The following is a 17,723-nucleotide window of genomic DNA, read 5'->3' on the forward strand; positions in this document are numbered from 1 at the left end:
TCTGTTCTCTCTTGCTTTCTTCTTTTGTGAACTGATGATTTTCCATAGTGGTATACTTCTTTCCCCTTCTTTTTATCTTGTATGTATCTACTATAGGTTTTTGTTTTGTGGTTACCCTGAGGTTCACTTGAAACATCTTATAGATATTATAATCTATTTCAAAGTGATAACAACTTCAACTATATATAAAACTCTCCCCTTTTAGTCCACCCCTGCCACATTTTGTTTCATGCTTTACATCTTTTTATATTGTGTTTATATTGTGTATAATTAATAATAAATTATTGTAGTTATAGCAGTTGCTAATACTTTTGTTCCTCAAGCTTTATATTAGAGGTAAGTGGTAAACACACCACTATATTACATTAGTAGAGTCTTCTCAATCTGACTGTATACTTGCCTTACCAGTACATTGTTTTCACATGTTTTTACATTACTAAGTAGCATCCTCTTGTTTCAGCTTGAAGAACTCTTTTCAGCATTTTTTGTAAAGTAAGTCTAGTGAGGATGAAGAGCCTTTGGTGGCACCAGGTCTGGGGGTCATAGTAACTTGTCAGCTCAAGCTGTTGGGGTCTACTACATCGACAACTACGTGGTCCTCATCAGGTGCTGGTTGCTCACCTGCTCTTCCTTTCCTGGTGAGGGGAGCTCTTTCTAACTTGGGAGTTCCCTCTTGGTGCTGAGCAATGCTAGCTGTGGGGGATGGGTTGATGCAGCAGAACAAAGCTATTCTTCCTTCCCTTTTTGTGCGGTTATTCTTAAGGTTTTTAACTGCATTGCTGACATTTATTAAGTGGATTACAGAGCTGTTTTTATTTGTGTATAACTGTCTAATGGTTGATCTTCATGAGGAGACCGAGGGGTGTCCTACTCTGCCATCTTGGTAATGTCACTCCCAAATGTGTATTGCTTTAAGCTACTGAGTTTGTGGTAATTTATTATAGCAACCTTGGTAAATGAGCTAGACATTATTCTAAAGACGTCCCTTATATTACTTCATTCAACTCTCACCTTTTCCCATCTCCTCATTAATCATGGAGAAGTGTGTTAGTAAGCAGATACTTACTAATCTACCATCCTCAGTTGGTGCCACCACACCCACCCTGTGCCCACATGTAAGAATCTTCCTCACCTACTTTATTTTTGAACAGGGAGGACTCTGAAGATCCTAGTGATTTCCCTCAAACCACTCCCACACAAATCCCATAACTCAGGGTCCAGAGTAAGATGGAAAGAAATTGCAACAGGGCAAAAAATAATTACATTTTCATTGGCTTGTTTTGTAAATCTGGCTTTTTGTATTACGTTAGGATGATGCATCTGTATTTACCTTAAGGTGAATTACAGTACAAGATGCATCTGTCTTTGGCTTCATCTATCAGGCTCTATTCTAAGTATTGTCCTTGGTTTGATTCCACAGGTCACACACACACACACACACACACACACATTCACACTCATAAACCATAGGTGAGTTCTCCTAGGAGAACCTGTCCTTTCTGCAGTTGTAGGAGGAATGGAGAGCAGCAGCAGTGTTGTCCTACTTCTGACACCTCTCTGCCTGGTAGTTTTATTTCAAGAGAATTCACTTAACATGCTCCATTGGGGCGACTGTGTGGTGATTTCTGATGGTAGATTTAGGGCTGTATGCTGGCTTTGCATGGCTTTGCCTTGAGTAACCTCCCTGTTCCCCAGTTTCTTCACCTATAGAAAATAGGATGATATCTATTTGTAGGGTTGTTATAAGGACTAAAATGATACAAGTGAAAGTGTCCTGGACATGGCAGTCATGGTGACTGGCATGCTCACAGCCCTTGCTGAAAGAGAACTTGGGCAGCCACTTTGGTCCACAGTTGATTGCACCGTGTGTGGGTATCTGATACCCCCAAGTCAGGCAGATCCACAGGCTGACCAGATACTAACGATGCAGTTTAATGGAGAAAGTTCTGTCTAAAAAGTAGGATAACAGCAGGTGGCTCTCTAAAACCTGAAATAGAAAATAAAGAGGGAATCGGGCAATTAGGGACAAGAACTGAAGCTAAAAAAATGTAAAGAAGGAAGAGGCAGGGCCAGAAGCAAGTTGTAATTGTGACAATTAATAAAAAAGAAACCTCATGTAGAAGGGATTCGAGAGGCCAGCAGAAGGGGCTCTCACACCCTACTACTTGTGAATTGCAGACCCTACTGGAAGAGAAAGATGTTGCAGACCCAGATGTTTACTATCCCAGCAGGAGGGAGAAAGTTTTTCCTCCTCCCCTGGCAACATCCTAGCCAGTGAGACTGTCACAACTTCAACCAAGAAGAAGCTACTTCGAACTTCCAGTTTACTGCAATGGACTTTTTGTTTATAAAAGCCTTTCCAACTTCCCCCTTTCCTCTATACAAGAGGCTTCTTCCTCTTTGTCTGGTCTTGCCTATGGTTTTGCTGTAGCTTGCTTGTCTACTATTCCCAAATAAACCCATTTTTACTGGTAAAATAACTGGAGTTTTATTTTTAAGGTTAATATAGTTTTTGAGGAGGGCTGAGTTACTGAGGAAACAGAAACTAGGAGTATGCAAAAGTAGTGAGGTGAGAAAAGACATAGAATGGATGCTAAGGAAGCCAAAAGTGGAGAACTCTCCCAATAAGGAAAGTCTCAGTAGCTGAGTCACATAAATGGCAGAACAGTAGAGTGAAGATTCATTAACTTCTGCCACTGAGATTCCTAGTGCCATCTTGGATTCAGAAGAGTTCCTGATGTTAGATTTCCATCATTTGCCTATCTTCCTTATTGCCACATACCATCTTAAAATGAATTCCTATTACTTGAGTTTGTCTATTGATCCTTATTTCTTGCAAAAGAGGTTAATTAAAACGAAAAGAATCCAAGTGGTAGTTCTGTGTCATTTTTTAAAATGGACCTTGAAACAGTGGGGCATGAGGGAAGCAGAATATTCCCGGCAAAGGAAATATTCAGGAGTCAGGTTTGGAGGTGAGAGAATATTAAAGATGTTGGTGGGTAGGCAGAATCTCAGAAAAATAGTCAGGGGATTGTGATCTCTCACAAAGGTAAGGGTAGTAGTGTAGAGTAGGGTAGTTGGGAACCTTGATGCCCAAAATGGACAACTTTACTCTGTTGTCAGAAGCTGGAGATCCTCTGCCAAAGGCTCTATGATTCTCACACCCTCAGGGTTTTATTTTATTAATACATATCATTTTTAACATCTTAAAGATCAGTCAACAATTTGTTATAAATTCTCTCAGGCAAGAAGTGTAGGAACTTGATTAATGACCAAAAACCTAGTTGTTATTATGGAAGATTCAGCCAGACCTGTCCCTTATCTTTGCTATTCAAAAGCTGTTTGTGTCTTCAAGGAAGCTGCTTGAAAGAAACACAGAAAACAAACCAACTCCCTGTCACATTTATCCATGTGGGCTGAGTCACAGGGAAATGCAGACAGGATAGAAACAAGTTTCCTATCTATGGACTGACTCTGCCCCAGCCCAGACTTTAGTGATGACTGAAGTCCCTGGGAGTTTAGATACAGGTCAGGACTGGTAAATACCATTGGTCCTGGGTCCTGATACAGTATCAAAATCTGTTTCCCTCAAATGTTTTCCAAATTTTTTAGGCTCTCTGAAGCTGAGAAACAGACTTTAGAACAGTGTTGCTCAATAGTAGTATAATACAAGCTTATATCTAATTTTATTATTTTAAGAAATTTAATGTTTATCTTATTTTTGAGAGAGAGAGAGAGAGAGACAGACAGACAGACAGACAACGTGGAGGAGGGGCACAGAGAAAGGGAGACACAGAATCCGAAGCAGGCTCCAGGCTCTGAGCCCAATGCAGGGCTCAAACCCATGAACCACGAGATCATGACCTGAGCCGAAGTTGGATGCTTAACCTACTGAGCCACCCAGGTGCTCCTGGTATGGTCTATTTTAATGAATATTCCATGTGCCCTTGAAAAGAACTTGTATTCTACAGTTGTTGGATATAGTGTTCTATAAATGTCAACTGAGTTTTTAATCATGTTACACAAACCATCTCTCTATAGATATATCCTTACTAATTTTAATCTGCATGCTCAATTTGATATGAGAATGGTTATGGAGATGTTAACATCACCTATGATCATGTACTTGTCTATTTTTTCTTTTAGTTCTAGAAAATTTTGCCTTATATATTTTGGGGCTATACAATTATATGAGTATAATTTTTATGTTCCTGCTGAACCTGAATCCTTTTATCATTATGAAGTGTTACTCTTTTTATCTAATAATACTTCTTGTGTTAAATTCTACTTTATCTGGTATTAGGTAAAGCTACACCAACTTTGATTAGTGTTTTGATGGTGTATTTTTTCCATACCTTTATTTTCAACCTTTCTGTGTCCTTATTATCTTATAATTGAAGTATTTAATCCATTTACATTTAATGTTATTACTGAGTTATTTGAATTTGAATTTAAATCTGCTATTTTAATATTTGTTTCCTGGGGCACCTGGGTGGCTCAATGAGTTGAGCGTCTGACTTTTTTTTTTTAATTTACATCCAAGTTAGTTAACATATAGTGTAATAATGATTTTAAGAATAGAATTTAGTGATTAATCACTTATATATAACACCCAGTGCTTGTCCCAAGTATCCTCCTTAAAGCCCCTCACTTGTTTAGCCCATCCCCCACCCAAAACCCTTCCAGCAACCCTTGGTCGTTCTCTGTGTTTAAGAGTCTGTTATGGTTTTTATATTATTTTTTTATATTTTATATTTCTCTGATTTTATATTATTATTGCTTCCCTTCCTTTATGTTCATCTGTTTTGTATCTTAAATTTCACATATGAGTGAAGTCATATGATATTTGTCTTTCTCTGACTTATTTTGTTTAGCATAATATACTCTAGTTCCATCCACATTGTTGCAAATTACAAGATTTCATTCTTTTTCATCATCAAGTAATATTCCAGTGTGTGTGTGTGTGTGTGTGTGTGTGTGTGTGTGTATTATAAATACACACACACACATATTCCATTGTGTATGTTTTTATATACATATATATACATACCACATCTTCTTTATCCATTCATCAGTCAGTGGACATTTGGGTTCCTTTTGGCTACTGTTGCTAGCACTATCAAAAACATGGGGGTGCATGTGCCCCTTTGAAGCAACACTCCTGTATCCTTTGCATAAATACCTAGTAGTGAAATTCTATTTTTAATTTTTTAGTTCTATTTTTAATTTTTTGAGGAACCTCCATACTGTTTTCTAGAGTGGCTGCAGTAGTTTGCATTCCCACCAGCAGTGCAAAAGGGTTCCTCTTTCTCCGCATCTTTTCCAACATCTATTGTTGCCTGAGTTGTTAATTTTAGCCATTTTGACAGGTGTGAGGTGGTATCTCATTGTGGTTTTGAGTTGTATTTCCCTGATGATGAGTGATGTTGAGCATTTCTGTTAGCCATTTAGATGTCTTCTTTGGAAAAGTGTCTATTCCTGTCTTTTGCCCATTTCTTCACTACATTATTTGTTTTTTAGGTGTTGAGTTTGATAAGTTCTTTATAGATTTTGGACACTAACCCTTTATCTGTCATTTGCAAATATCTTCTCCCATTCTGTTGGTTGACCTTTAGTTTTGCTGATTGTTTCCTTCACTGTGTAGACATTTTTTATCTTGATGAGGTCCCAATCATTTATTTTTGCTTTTGTTTCCCTTGTCTCTGGAGACATGTCAAGTAAGAAGTTGCTGTGGCCGAGGTCAAAGAGGTTTTTGCCTGCTTTCTCCTTGAGGATTTTGATGGCTTCCTGTCTTACATTGAGGTCTTTCATCCATTTTGAGTTTATTTTTGTGTATGGTGTAAGAAAGTGGTCCAGGTTCATTCTTCTGCATGTTGTTGTCCAGTTTTCCCAGCACCACTTGCTGAAGAGACTGTCTTTTTTTCCATTAGATATTCTTTCCTGCTTTGTCAAAGACTAGTTGGCTGTATGTTTCTGGGTTCTCTATTCTGTTCTATTGATCTATGTGTCTGTTTTTGTGCCAGTGCCATACTGTATTGATGATTACAGCTTTGTAATACATCTTGTAGTCTGGGATTGTGAGGCTTCTAGCTTTGGTTTTCTTTTTCAGGATTGCTTTGGCTACTGAGGGTCGTTTCTAGTTCCACACAAATTTTAGGCTTGTTTGTTCTAGCTCTGTGAAGAATGCTGGTGTTATTTTCATAGGGAGCCCTATATCTAATTTTAACTTGTCAAATAGTCATGTGACAAAAGTAAAAGGACATGGGTGAAACTTATTTTTATAATGTGTTTTATTTAACCCATTATATCCCTAATGATTTGGTTTGCTTTTTATGAATTTCTGAGAGAGATATATTAACAATCTCTCGGGGCACCTGGGTGTCTCAGTCAGTTAAGCGTCTGATTCTTGATTTCAGCTCAGGTCATGATTCCAGAGCCATGGGATCAAGCCCCATGGTAGGCTCTGCACTGAGCATGGAGCCTGCTTGGGATTCTCTCTCTCTCTCTCTCTCTCTCTCTCTCTCTCTCTCTCTCTCTTTCCCACTCTGTCCCTCCCCACCCCCCACTCACTCTCTCTCTCTAAAAAAAATTAAAAATTAAAATAATAATCTCTTGCTATAATTTCTGTATTTGCCTATTTCTCCTCTTATTTGAGGCTAAGTTACTGGGTCGTTGTGTCTTAAGAGCTCCCTAAGTCTACTTAATTCCTCCATATCCACTAAGTTGAGTTTAGAAAGTACTAATTTGGTGGGGTGCCTGGGTGGCTCAGTTGGTTGAGCATCCAACTTCAGCTCAGGTCATGATCTCACAGCTCATGAGTTTGAGCCCAGTGTCAGACTCTGTGCTGATAGCTTGGAGCCTGGAGCCTGCTTCAGATTCTCTCTCTCTCTCTCTCTCTCTCTCTCTCTCAAAAATAAATAAAGACTTTTTTATAAAGTACTAATTTAGTGATCTTTCCTCATCTGTTTTATTACAGGAACTAGAATATGCTAGTAATAATAGTAATGCAACTATATAACTTTTTCACTGAGCACCTACTAAGTACCTGGTGTTGTACTAGGTACTTTACATGTATTACTTCCTTGATCCTCACAATTTCCCTGTAACTTTGGCATTATGATCCCCATTTACCACAGACAGATTAAATAACTGGTCTAAGATCACTCAACTAGATATGCACTATATTGGAATTTAAACCAAGACGGTTTGACTCTGTGCTCTTAGCTACTCCTTTCTACTGCTACTGAGATGTGCCGCCCTTTCTAAGGCAGAAGATGTGAGTCCAGGTGTCATTTATGAGCATGTTTGCTTTGACATACTGCAGAATGCAAAGTGAATAGAAAAACACCAGATAAGGTACTCCAGGAAAGGTCTGTATATATTAATAAATTATTAATAGCTTCAAGTGAGTTCTTCTGGTATACAGTAGTAACAGGATGATAGATATGTCACTGGGTCACTAGGCCTTTCATTTGAGTATTTCAGGGAATCATTCATACTAAATAGGAATTTGTGCTAAATAGTATTTCTGGGAATAATTTGTACCTGGTAAAATATTATAGACATAGGTCTGGAAGGTCCCTCAGGGATCAATTATTCCAGAACACTTATTTATAGTACTAACAGCCATTATCTCTGAAGGTGGCATTTTAAGGGACTTTTACCTTTTATATTATTTATTTCTATGCTGTTTATTTTTTATAAGAACACACCACACATAATCAGAAAAATAAAATGATTATTCCTGCTAAGACAATTTAATAGGGAAAAGAATAGTCTTTTCAACAAAAGGTGTTGGATCAACTGGATATCCACATGAAAAAGAATGAAATTGTACCCTTACCTCATACCATACACAAAAATTAACTCAAAATGAATCACAGAACTAAATGTAGGAATTAAAACTATAAAAGTCTTATAAGAAAACATAGCTTAAATGTTCATGATCTTGGGTTAGGCAAAGATTTCTTAGATACAAAACCAAAAGAAAAATATAAATATTGGACTTGATCAAAATTAAAAACTTTTGTGCTGCAAACAATGCCATCAAGACAGTGAAAGACAACCCATAGAATGGGAGAAAATACTTATAAATCCATATATATGATATGTGTTTTATTTAACCCATTATATCCAAAATATATTTTAAAAACTATTATAGCTCAATAATAAAAAGACAACCCAAATTAAAAACGGGCAAAGAACTTGAATAGATGTTCATTTGCGAACTCAGGAGCTTTGCAAGTGAAAACTTTAAATGGCCTCAATTACAGAGGGCAAGGAAAAGAGTAAGGAAAAGGCAAAGAAAGAGTAAGACCACTCCAGATTGGTAGGGGGCAGATTTAATAAGCAAGGGAACTTACATACAAGGCTTGTCTTAGGCAGCTGAAAGATGAGTAGATCCCTGCACCTGCCTGCCAGAATCTTAAAAATTTATTTAGAGGCTTTAACTGATTTCAGTACATATATTGACCAGATGATCTTAACACCACATTACTCTCTCAAGTCTGCATCCTTGAAAATGGCTCTCACTGTGGGAACAGTGGGCAGAAAACACATTTCAGGGACATGGGAAACGATGAGGAGGCTCCAATTGCCCGGGTGAGGTTGTGGGTCAATCAGTGGTCACATCCTTTCCATAACTTCCTCTGACAATTAGACATTCCTCCAAAGAAGATATAAAAATAGCCAATAAGTGTGTGAAAAAAATGTTCATCATTAGCCACAGGGAAATGCAAATCAAAATCACGAGATACAATTTCACATCAAGATGGCCATATTAAAAAAAAAAAAGCAGATAATAACAAGTGTTGGTGAGGATGTGGAGAAATTGGAACCCACATACATTGCTGGTGAATATGTAAATGATGCAGTCACTTTGGAAAGCAGTTTGGCAGTCCTCAAAATGTTAAACATAGCTACCATGTGATCCAGCAATTCCACTCTTCTATACGAAAGAGAAACAGAAGCATACATTCACAGAAGAACTTGTACCTGAAATGTTCATAGCAGCATTATTCATAATAGCCAAAAAGTAGAAACAACCCAAGTGTCTATCAATTGATGAATAAAGTGCAGTATTTTCCATACAATGGAATACTACTTGGCAATAAGAAGGAATGATATAACATGGATGAACTCGGAATACATTATGCTAAGTGAAAGAAGCTTGTCACAAAAGGGCATTTTATATGATTCCATAGATACATTCATTCCATCCATACATTCCAGAATGGGCAAATCTATGGAGACAGAAAGATTAATGGCTGCCTAAGGCTGGAAGTGGGGATGGGGAGGTAGGACATGGGCAATGACTACCATGGGTAAAGGGTTTCTTTTTGGGGTGGTGACCATGTTCTAAATCAGATTGTGGTGGTAGTTACCCATCTCTGTCATGATACTGAAAGCCATTGACTTGTATCCATTAAATGTGTGAACTGTACAGCATGTGATTATATCTTAATAAAGCTGTTAGGAATAAAAAATGGCTATTCCATTAAATTGATGCAATATGATTTAAGGGGACATTCTATTCATTCATTATTAAGCAGTGAGATTATTTTCAGTTTTTCACATTGCTAACTAATGGTGTAACCAAATACTCCATTTGAAAGAAATATTTTTTACCAAAACTGCTATAAATCTAAACAATATGTGGGGCACCTGGGTGGCTCAGTCGGTTGAACGTCCGACTTCAGCTCAGGTCATTATCTCACAGTTCATGAGTTCGAGCCCCGCGTCAGGCTCTGTGCTGACCCCTCAGAGCCTGGAGCCTGCTTCGGATTCTGTGTCTCCCTCTCTTTCTGCCCCTTCCCCGCTCATGCTCTGTCTCTCAAAGATGAATAAACATTAAAAAAAATTTTTTTAAGTAAAAATTTTTAAAAACTGAAAGATATGTGATATGCCTATGGTCACCTATATATTTTCAACATCACAAATCTGTCAAGAGTTTACAGGTGTAAAGAATTAGTATCTTCCACACAGTTCTCTCCCATAGGATGAGGTCAGTGGCCTGTCCTTAAGCCTAACTTATGAATAGCTTAGCAGTAAGAGACACAAAATATAGTGCCTTAAACAAAACAGAAGTTTATTTGTCTGTCACATAAAAGTCTAGAGATAGGCAACCCAGAGCTAAGATGACAGATGTCTCCACAATGTCCTCAGGATCCCAGGATCCCGCTCTAGGCCCCAGGCTCAGTCTCTTGCTCTGTCAACAATGGGGTATAGTTCTTGCTATTATGGTTTAAATGATAGCTATCACACCCCCATTCCAAGCAACAAGATGAAAGAAACCAAATGAGTGGGGGAGGAAGGAAAGGGGACAAAGTGTATATGTCAGAGGACTTTAAGAAAAGCTCCCAGATGCCCTTTCTGCTGTGCCTCCATCCATTGACCGAAACATTGTGACATAGCCATACTTTACTTCAAGTGAGACTGTCAATATGGTCTTTATTCTAGGTAGCATGTGTCCAGATAGAAATTAGGGGTTCTATCATCATGAAAGAAAAGGACACATACATTCAGAAATAACAAGCAGACTCAGCCAATAACTCATAATTTATCTAATGTCATAAGACCCTACAAAAGCTAGAGAGAAAAATGGTCTGGTTACAAAGGATAAAAGAAATAAGATGAACTAAGAACTACACACTAAATTAAGCAGTATGAGGAAAGACTATGCCTAATAGTGAAAAGCATTAGAGGAGACATGTTTGCAAAAGCATAGAGAAATAACCAAAAGTACTAAAGTGGGGAGAGCATTTTTATAAGATGTGAGCCAAGGCAATATCCATCAGATACACTAGGCACATAAAAAGAAACAGCTTAAATGAGCAATAAGTAAAATCATACTGCCTTTCACTTCCCATTAAGACAGTAGACTTAACAAAACAGTTTATTGTTGCCTACTTTATTTGTTCATATGTTTCTAATTCCTGAAAGGCTCATGTTATCAACTGATTTTATTGATTCTGGTAGTATGTCAAGCATATACATTGCATCTGGCCTTTTCCATAGACTCCTAAAGATATAATTACTTTTGTTTGGAAATCATTTTGGTTGTAGTTTTTTCTCTACTAACACATGCATACTACATATATCAGAAAAAATACTTGAACGCTCCCAAGAAATCCCAGTGTACACAACTTAGTGTAAATTTACTTAATCCTTGTAATAAGTAATTTAAGATGCATAGACAGGCTTGGTTTCTATGCAAGAAATATTCAACTGAATGTGACTGAGATAAAATGTTCAAGAGCAATAATATTTAATATGCTTCAGGAAAAGGTCATTAACATTTAGTTTAGATTTTTTTTTAAATTTACAAGTTCAGAAGAGTTTAACCACAAATACAAATATAAATATAAATAAGGAGGGGCACCTGGGTGGCGCAGTCGGTTAAGCGTCCGACTTCAGCCAGGTCATGATCTCGCGGTCCGTGAGTTCGAGCCCCGCGTCAGGCTCTGGGCTGATGGCTCAGAGCCTGGAGCCTGTTTCCAATTCTGTGTCTCCCTCTCTCTCTGCCCCTCCCCCATTCATGCTCTGTCTCTCTCTGTCCCAAAAATAAATAAACGTTAAAAAAAAAAAATAATAAATAAATAAATAAATAAATAAATAAATATAAATAAGGAGAAGTTACCATATGGGAAAAACAGAACTTTCAAATGCTAATGCTGAGATTAGTGTTAAAATTTTGTATTATAAAGTTTGAGTCATGAAGAAAGACCAGGGCCCACATATACCCAAATGATCCAAACACTTAAAAAAAAGTGCATTTTCTTTAGTTAATTGTACAGTTGATATGCACTTCCTAGGTGAAAGTATAGTTTTGTTTTATTTTATTTTTTTCAAGTTTGGACTGCTTTATAGACAGAATCCCAAGCAGGCTCTGTGCTGTCAGTACAGAGCCCAATGTGGGGCTCAATCTCACAAACTATGAGATCGTGACCTGAGTTGAGATCAAGAGTCAGACACTCAACTGACTGAGCCACCCAGGTGCCCTGGAGAAAGTACAGTTTTAAAAAGATGATAGCTTCACAAAAAATATATATCATTTACAAATCTTCAAAAAGTACTAAACCCAACAGATTCGACACAGTATGACCATATGAATAAAGATAAGAAGTTGCTCTCTTGAAATCATTATATCTCATTACTATTTTAGCTTTTTTAGAAAACAAGCCAAGCATCTTGGCTTGTTTCTGGGTTCTCTTTGCAGATCTACTGTCACTTATATCTGTCACAGGCTACAGCATATACCATTGTGAAACAGTGGGAAAGCCCTGGCTTGGAAAATCAAGACAGTTGTGTTCTAGTCCTGTTTTGGCAACCAACTAGTCACCCTAGACAAGACATGCTCTCAAGGCCTTCACTTCCTCATTGTGCTCCAAGGTCCTTTCCAGCACTGTGATTCTAAGGTGACTTGAGGATTCATTCCAGAGGATACAACACTCATTTACATTAAATTCCTACTGGTACATGTTATCAGGAACTGTCCACACATGAAGTCTGAATCATTAAAGTGCTTCACTCTGTATTTTTCAAGCCAGAAACAGTAATTCAGAACTAAACAGTAACATTCTAATTTTTTAATTAAAATCATATGATCAGAATCATAAAACTTAACATTGAATCTAGAAAAACATATATAATTAATTGAATGTTAAAGCCAAAAGAGCATCTGGCAGAGAGGGAGAGAGAGAAAGACTGAGACTTCTTATAAAGTGTTTTTATGACATTTACTCTATAACAACTGTGTACTCAGGATTTGTGGACATAACATTACAAACTGGGGAGAAAATCCAGCCCAAATGTCAAAACACAGAGCCAAAATGATTCTGAATTTCCTTAAAAACACATTTTGAGAAGGAAAGAGAAAAATTCTTCCCCATTTCCCCAATCCCCTTGTCCCAAGGGGAGAGTGTAAAATTATGTACATCTTTGCTAATATTTTATAAAAAACAAATAACTAGATATAAGTACAATTTAACTTATTATTTTCTCTTCAATTTGCTTTTTATAGCTGACATGTTAATTTCATTTTGAACATGGTATGCCAAATATCCTGAGCTTCCAGGAATAAAGTCACGTAGCTCCCCAAGGAATTTCTTCATGGAATCAATTGATATATAACCTACAAAATTAAAAATATATATACATTTGAAATCCCATCGTACTATTACACTATTTGTTTTTCAATGTCTTTATTAGAATTAAGATTTTTAAATAATGTTTTTAGAAAGAAGTAAAAAGGAGAAATAATACCAGTGAGAAGATTCTCCATGAAACTTGATAATTATTAGGGAACACCTTTCTTCCCAACTCTCCACTCCGTCCAACCTTCTACCTCCTTTTATTTTATTTTAAATGTTTATGTATTATTGAGAGACAGAGAGACACAGAGCATGAGCAGGGGAGAGGTGGAGAGAGGGGGAGACACAGAATCTGAAGTAGGCTCCAGGCTCTGAGCTGTCAGCACAGGACACGGGGCTCAAACTCACAAACTGTGAGATCATGACCTGAGTCCAAGTCGGTCGCCCAAACAACTGAGCCACTCAGGCGCCTCTACCTCCTTTTAAAACACAAATATTTCGGGATGCCTGGGTGGTTCAGTAGGTTAAATGTACAACTTTGACTCATGTCATGATCTTGCAGTTCGTGGGCTCAAGCCCTGCATTGGGCTCTGTGCCAACAGCTGAGAGCCTGGAGCCTGCTTTGGATTCTGCATCTCCCTCTCTCTCTGCCCCTCCCCTGCTCACACTCCGTCTCTCTCTGTCTCTCAAAAATGAATAAATGTAAAAATATTTTTTTTAAATAATAAATAAAACACAAATTTTGATTACCCACTTTGACTACTGAGAGTGTAATGTCCAGGTTGGGGATAAAACATAAAGTACTTACACTAAAATAACTGGGAAATGTATCTGGCTTAGAGTGTAATCACTCAGAACCATCTATCCAACTAGCTACTAACAGCATCAACAGCTCATCTTCACCAGCAGAGCTGGGAACACTTTCCTACATGGCTAACACTGGGATAACATTGTTTAATAAGAAATTAAGGAAAGCCAGTATTACTGCTTAGTCAACAAGGGTTTTGGGTGTGAGCAATTTTGATGTCATTAATAATCTGAAATTGATAAGAGTATCAAACAACACCCACCTAGAATGCAGAGAGCTTAAGGACTCAATAACATTAAGCAATATTACCTTGATAGCAAGTGCTTATCTGAGTGATTATATTTTAAGTGTATTGTGTTTGTAGTTTATATTAAAACTGAAACCTAGTTTAAAAGTAAATACTGTATGAGAAAAACTCTGATAGAGCTCAAAGATGATTGAGTTTAAAACACCACCATCAACATGTGGTACATATGCATATAATTTGATTGCTTCTAATAATAGATAATAAATTCACAGCTAATAAATTAACTATGAATTCAATAATATAAAACTGAGTAGTGCCTTTAAAGATATTTTAATCATAATCATTTACTTCAGAAAATCTCTTGAAGTACTATCACTACACTCTACGTGGTTCATGATTTTTGCCTAATGACTAGGTTCTGTATAAAATAAACTAGTGCAGAAAAATATTAACATTTAGTTAACTGCACATATACACAGTATGTGAAGTTTCTAAAGATATGTATGAGGATAGGAGTTTTAAAAATAATTATTACATTGATAAAAATATTCCTATAATTATAAGAAGGACATTTATGCATCAGAAATAGATTATTGTAGCAGTTTTGAAGTAATTATGACTTTTGGCTGAAGTCAACTGATGCCCAATTTATACTAGCTTAAACAAAAAGGGAGTGTACTAGAAAGACATTGCCATATCAACTGAGCTTGTGAAGAAGGCAGACATGTTGCTGGGCCTCAGAAGTAACTAGCTCTCATTGTTGTCTCTTACTGGTATCCAGTTTTTCTCTAAATGTTAATTTCATTTTCCTTTCTTTTTTTTTTTTTTTTTTTTTTTAATTTTTTTTTTTTTTTCAACGTTTATTTATTTTTGGGACAGAGAGAGACAGAGCATGAACGGGGGAGGGGCAGAGAGAGAGGGAGACACAGAATCGGAAACAGGCTCCAGGCTCTGAGCCATCAGCCCAGAGCCCGACGCGGGGCTCGAACTCACGGACCGCGAGATCGTGACCTGGCTGAAGTCGGACGCTTAACCGACTGCGCCACCCAGGCGCCCCTCATTTTCCTTTCTTGAGGCAAGTTGGCTTTAGTAGAAAACATGGGCCCCCACTGCTCCCAGGTTTTGTATCTTAGAGCTATGGTTACCTGAATGAGAATGATTTGACTGGCTGCATTCCATGTCAAAAAATCTAGAGAAAAGCTGTGACTGGCCCAACTTAAATCAGGTAATCGTTCCCAAAGCAACTGTTAGAGGCGAAGAGCAAGCTCATGTTTTAGAAAATGACTGTTTCTGTGTAACCCAGATGAACTGGGGGGTGGGGCAGAGGGGCGAGAAAATAGAGTTCCTAGGAAAGGTATTCTTGGTGGAGGATTCCATAAGTGTCTGTGGTAACCAGCCTCCCAAATGGCCCTAAATGATCCCTATCTCTTAGTGTTCACAAGTTTCTGTAGTCTCTGGAAGGAGATTCTGTATTTGGGTTGGTCTTTGTAACCAATAGCACATGGCCGAAGTGATGGTTTGTCACTTCTAAGAGTAGGATATAAAAAGCACAGTGGCTTCTGTCTTGGGTAGGCTCTTTTCCTCTTGCAGTTCTCTCTCTGAGGAAAGCAAGCTACCATGATGTGAACAGTCCTTATGGATAGGCCCACTTGATGAGGAGTAGGGCCTTGAGCCAAAAATCAGCAAAGACCCAAGCCTGTCAACAACCACATGAGTGAGCTTTGAAATGTATTTACCAGTTCTAGTTGTGCCTTGGAGTAACTGTAGCCTGGCTAACAACTTGACTGTAACCTTGTGAAAGACTCTGAGACGGAAATATCTAAGATGCTCCTGGATTCTTGGCCCTCAGAAACTATCAAGTAATAAATGTTCATTGTTTTAAAACTGCTAACTTTTAGAGCAATTTGTTACACAGTAATAGATAACTAATAAAGTACCTATGATAGGTTCCCAAATTTTTAATTATCAGAACTTTTTGGTTTGAAAATTTTGCCTGCAAGATATTTACTATTTTTTTTATTAATAATACATGTAGCTATCAATCAGAACTTCTTCTGATAACCAGTGATATCAGACTGAAAGAATTTAATTCCAGTCAAAAGCAAAAAACAAACAAAAAACAGACCAAAAAAAAAAAAAAATCCCTTGATATTTTATAGGACATTTGGCACTATCTGAAGACATATTTCATTGTCACAATTTGGGGCCACTGGGTTCTAGGGCACAGCTCCAATTTGTATTTTCTGCAACCTAACATCTAATTAGTTCTATTTTAAGAGATTTAACATTCATTGAGCTAAATCTAACCCGTTTTGAGGAAGAGACAATAAAGTTATAGTCACAGAAATTACTACCACTGCCTAAATTAGAACTGTCATTCACTACATTCCAACAAGTTATTCCTTCCTGTACAAGCAGATGGGCATGATTTTAAAAAAGGAAGTACTTGTCATTTTATATCAAAATTAAAGACAAATGAATTATCTCTAAAAATTGAAACTTTCTTCCAAGAAAGTGCTATAAAATTTTAACATAGGGGCGCCTAGATGGCTCTATTGGAAAAGCATGTGACTCTTGATCTTGGGGTGATGAATTTGAGCCCCACGATGGGTGTAAAGATTACTTAAGAAAAATAAATAAAATTTTTTGTAATTTTTATTTAATTTTTTAATTTACATTCAATTTAGTTAGCATATAGTGCAACAATGATTTCACGAGTAGATTTCTTAATGTCCCTTACCCCTTTAGCCCATCCCCCTCCCACAACCCCTCCAGCAACCCTCAGTTTGTTCTCCATATTTATGAGTCTCTTATGTTTTCATTCCCTTCCCTGTTTTTATATTATTTTTGCTTCACTTCCCTTATGTTCATCTGTTTTGTATCCTAAAGTCCTCATATGAGTGAAGTCATATGATATTTGTCTTTTTCTGACTGACTACCCTCTAGTTCCATCCACATAGTTGCAACTGGCAACATTTCATTCTTTTTGATTGCTGAGTAATACTCCATTGTATATGTATATACCACATCTTCTTTATCCATTCATCCATCGATGGACATTTGGGCTCTTCCCATACTTTGGCTATTGTTGGTAGTGCTACTATAAACATTGGGGTGTATGAGCCCCTTTCGAAACAGCACACCTGTATCCCTTGGATAAATACATATTAGTGCTATTGCTGGGTATAGGGTAGTTCTATTTTTAATTTTTTTGAGGAACCTCCATACTGTTTTCCAGAGTGGCTGCACCAGTTTGCATTCCCACCAGCAGTGCAAAAGAAATCCTCTTTCTCTGCATCCTCGCCAAAATCTGTTGGTGCCTGACTTGTTAGCCATTCTGACAGGTGTGAGGTGGTATCTCATTGTGGTTTTGAGTTGTATTTCCCTGATGATGAGTGATGTTGAGCATTTTTTCCTGTGTCGGTTGACCATCTGGATGTGTTCTTTGGAGAAGTGTCTACTCATGTCTTTTGCCCATTTCTTCACTGGATTATTTGTTTTCTGGGTGTTGAGTTTGGTAAGTTCTTTATAGATTTTGGATACTAACCCTTTATCTGATATGTCATTTGCAAATATC

The 17,723-nt window shown here is 37.4% G+C and overlaps 1 protein-coding gene across 2 annotated transcripts in view; it reads right to left on the bottom strand.

The window, feature by feature from the left end:
* Positions 1 to 1,786: 1,786 nt before the first annotated feature.
* The window catches only part of TERB2 (telomere repeat binding bouquet formation protein 2), a 35,556-nt gene continuing 19,619 nt past the window's right edge, over positions 1,787 to 17,723 (bottom strand). Inside the window, exon 7 of one of the 2 annotated variants that reach the window (XM_047861342.1) lies at positions 1,787 to 1,987. In XM_047861342.1, the coding sequence (XP_047717298.1) occupies positions 1,932 to 1,987 (56 nt within the window). In that variant the 3' untranslated portion in view covers positions 1,787 to 1,931. Of the gene's footprint in view, positions 1,988 to 12,009; positions 13,133 to 17,723 lie in introns of those variants that run through there. The other variant, XM_047861341.1, reaches the window with a different exon arrangement.

The sequence above is a fragment of the Prionailurus viverrinus genome, chromosome B3 (genome assembly GCF_022837055.1).
Source record: "Prionailurus viverrinus isolate Anna chromosome B3, UM_Priviv_1.0, whole genome shotgun sequence".
In the NCBI taxonomy this organism is placed as follows: domain Eukaryota; kingdom Metazoa; phylum Chordata; class Mammalia; order Carnivora; family Felidae; genus Prionailurus; species Prionailurus viverrinus.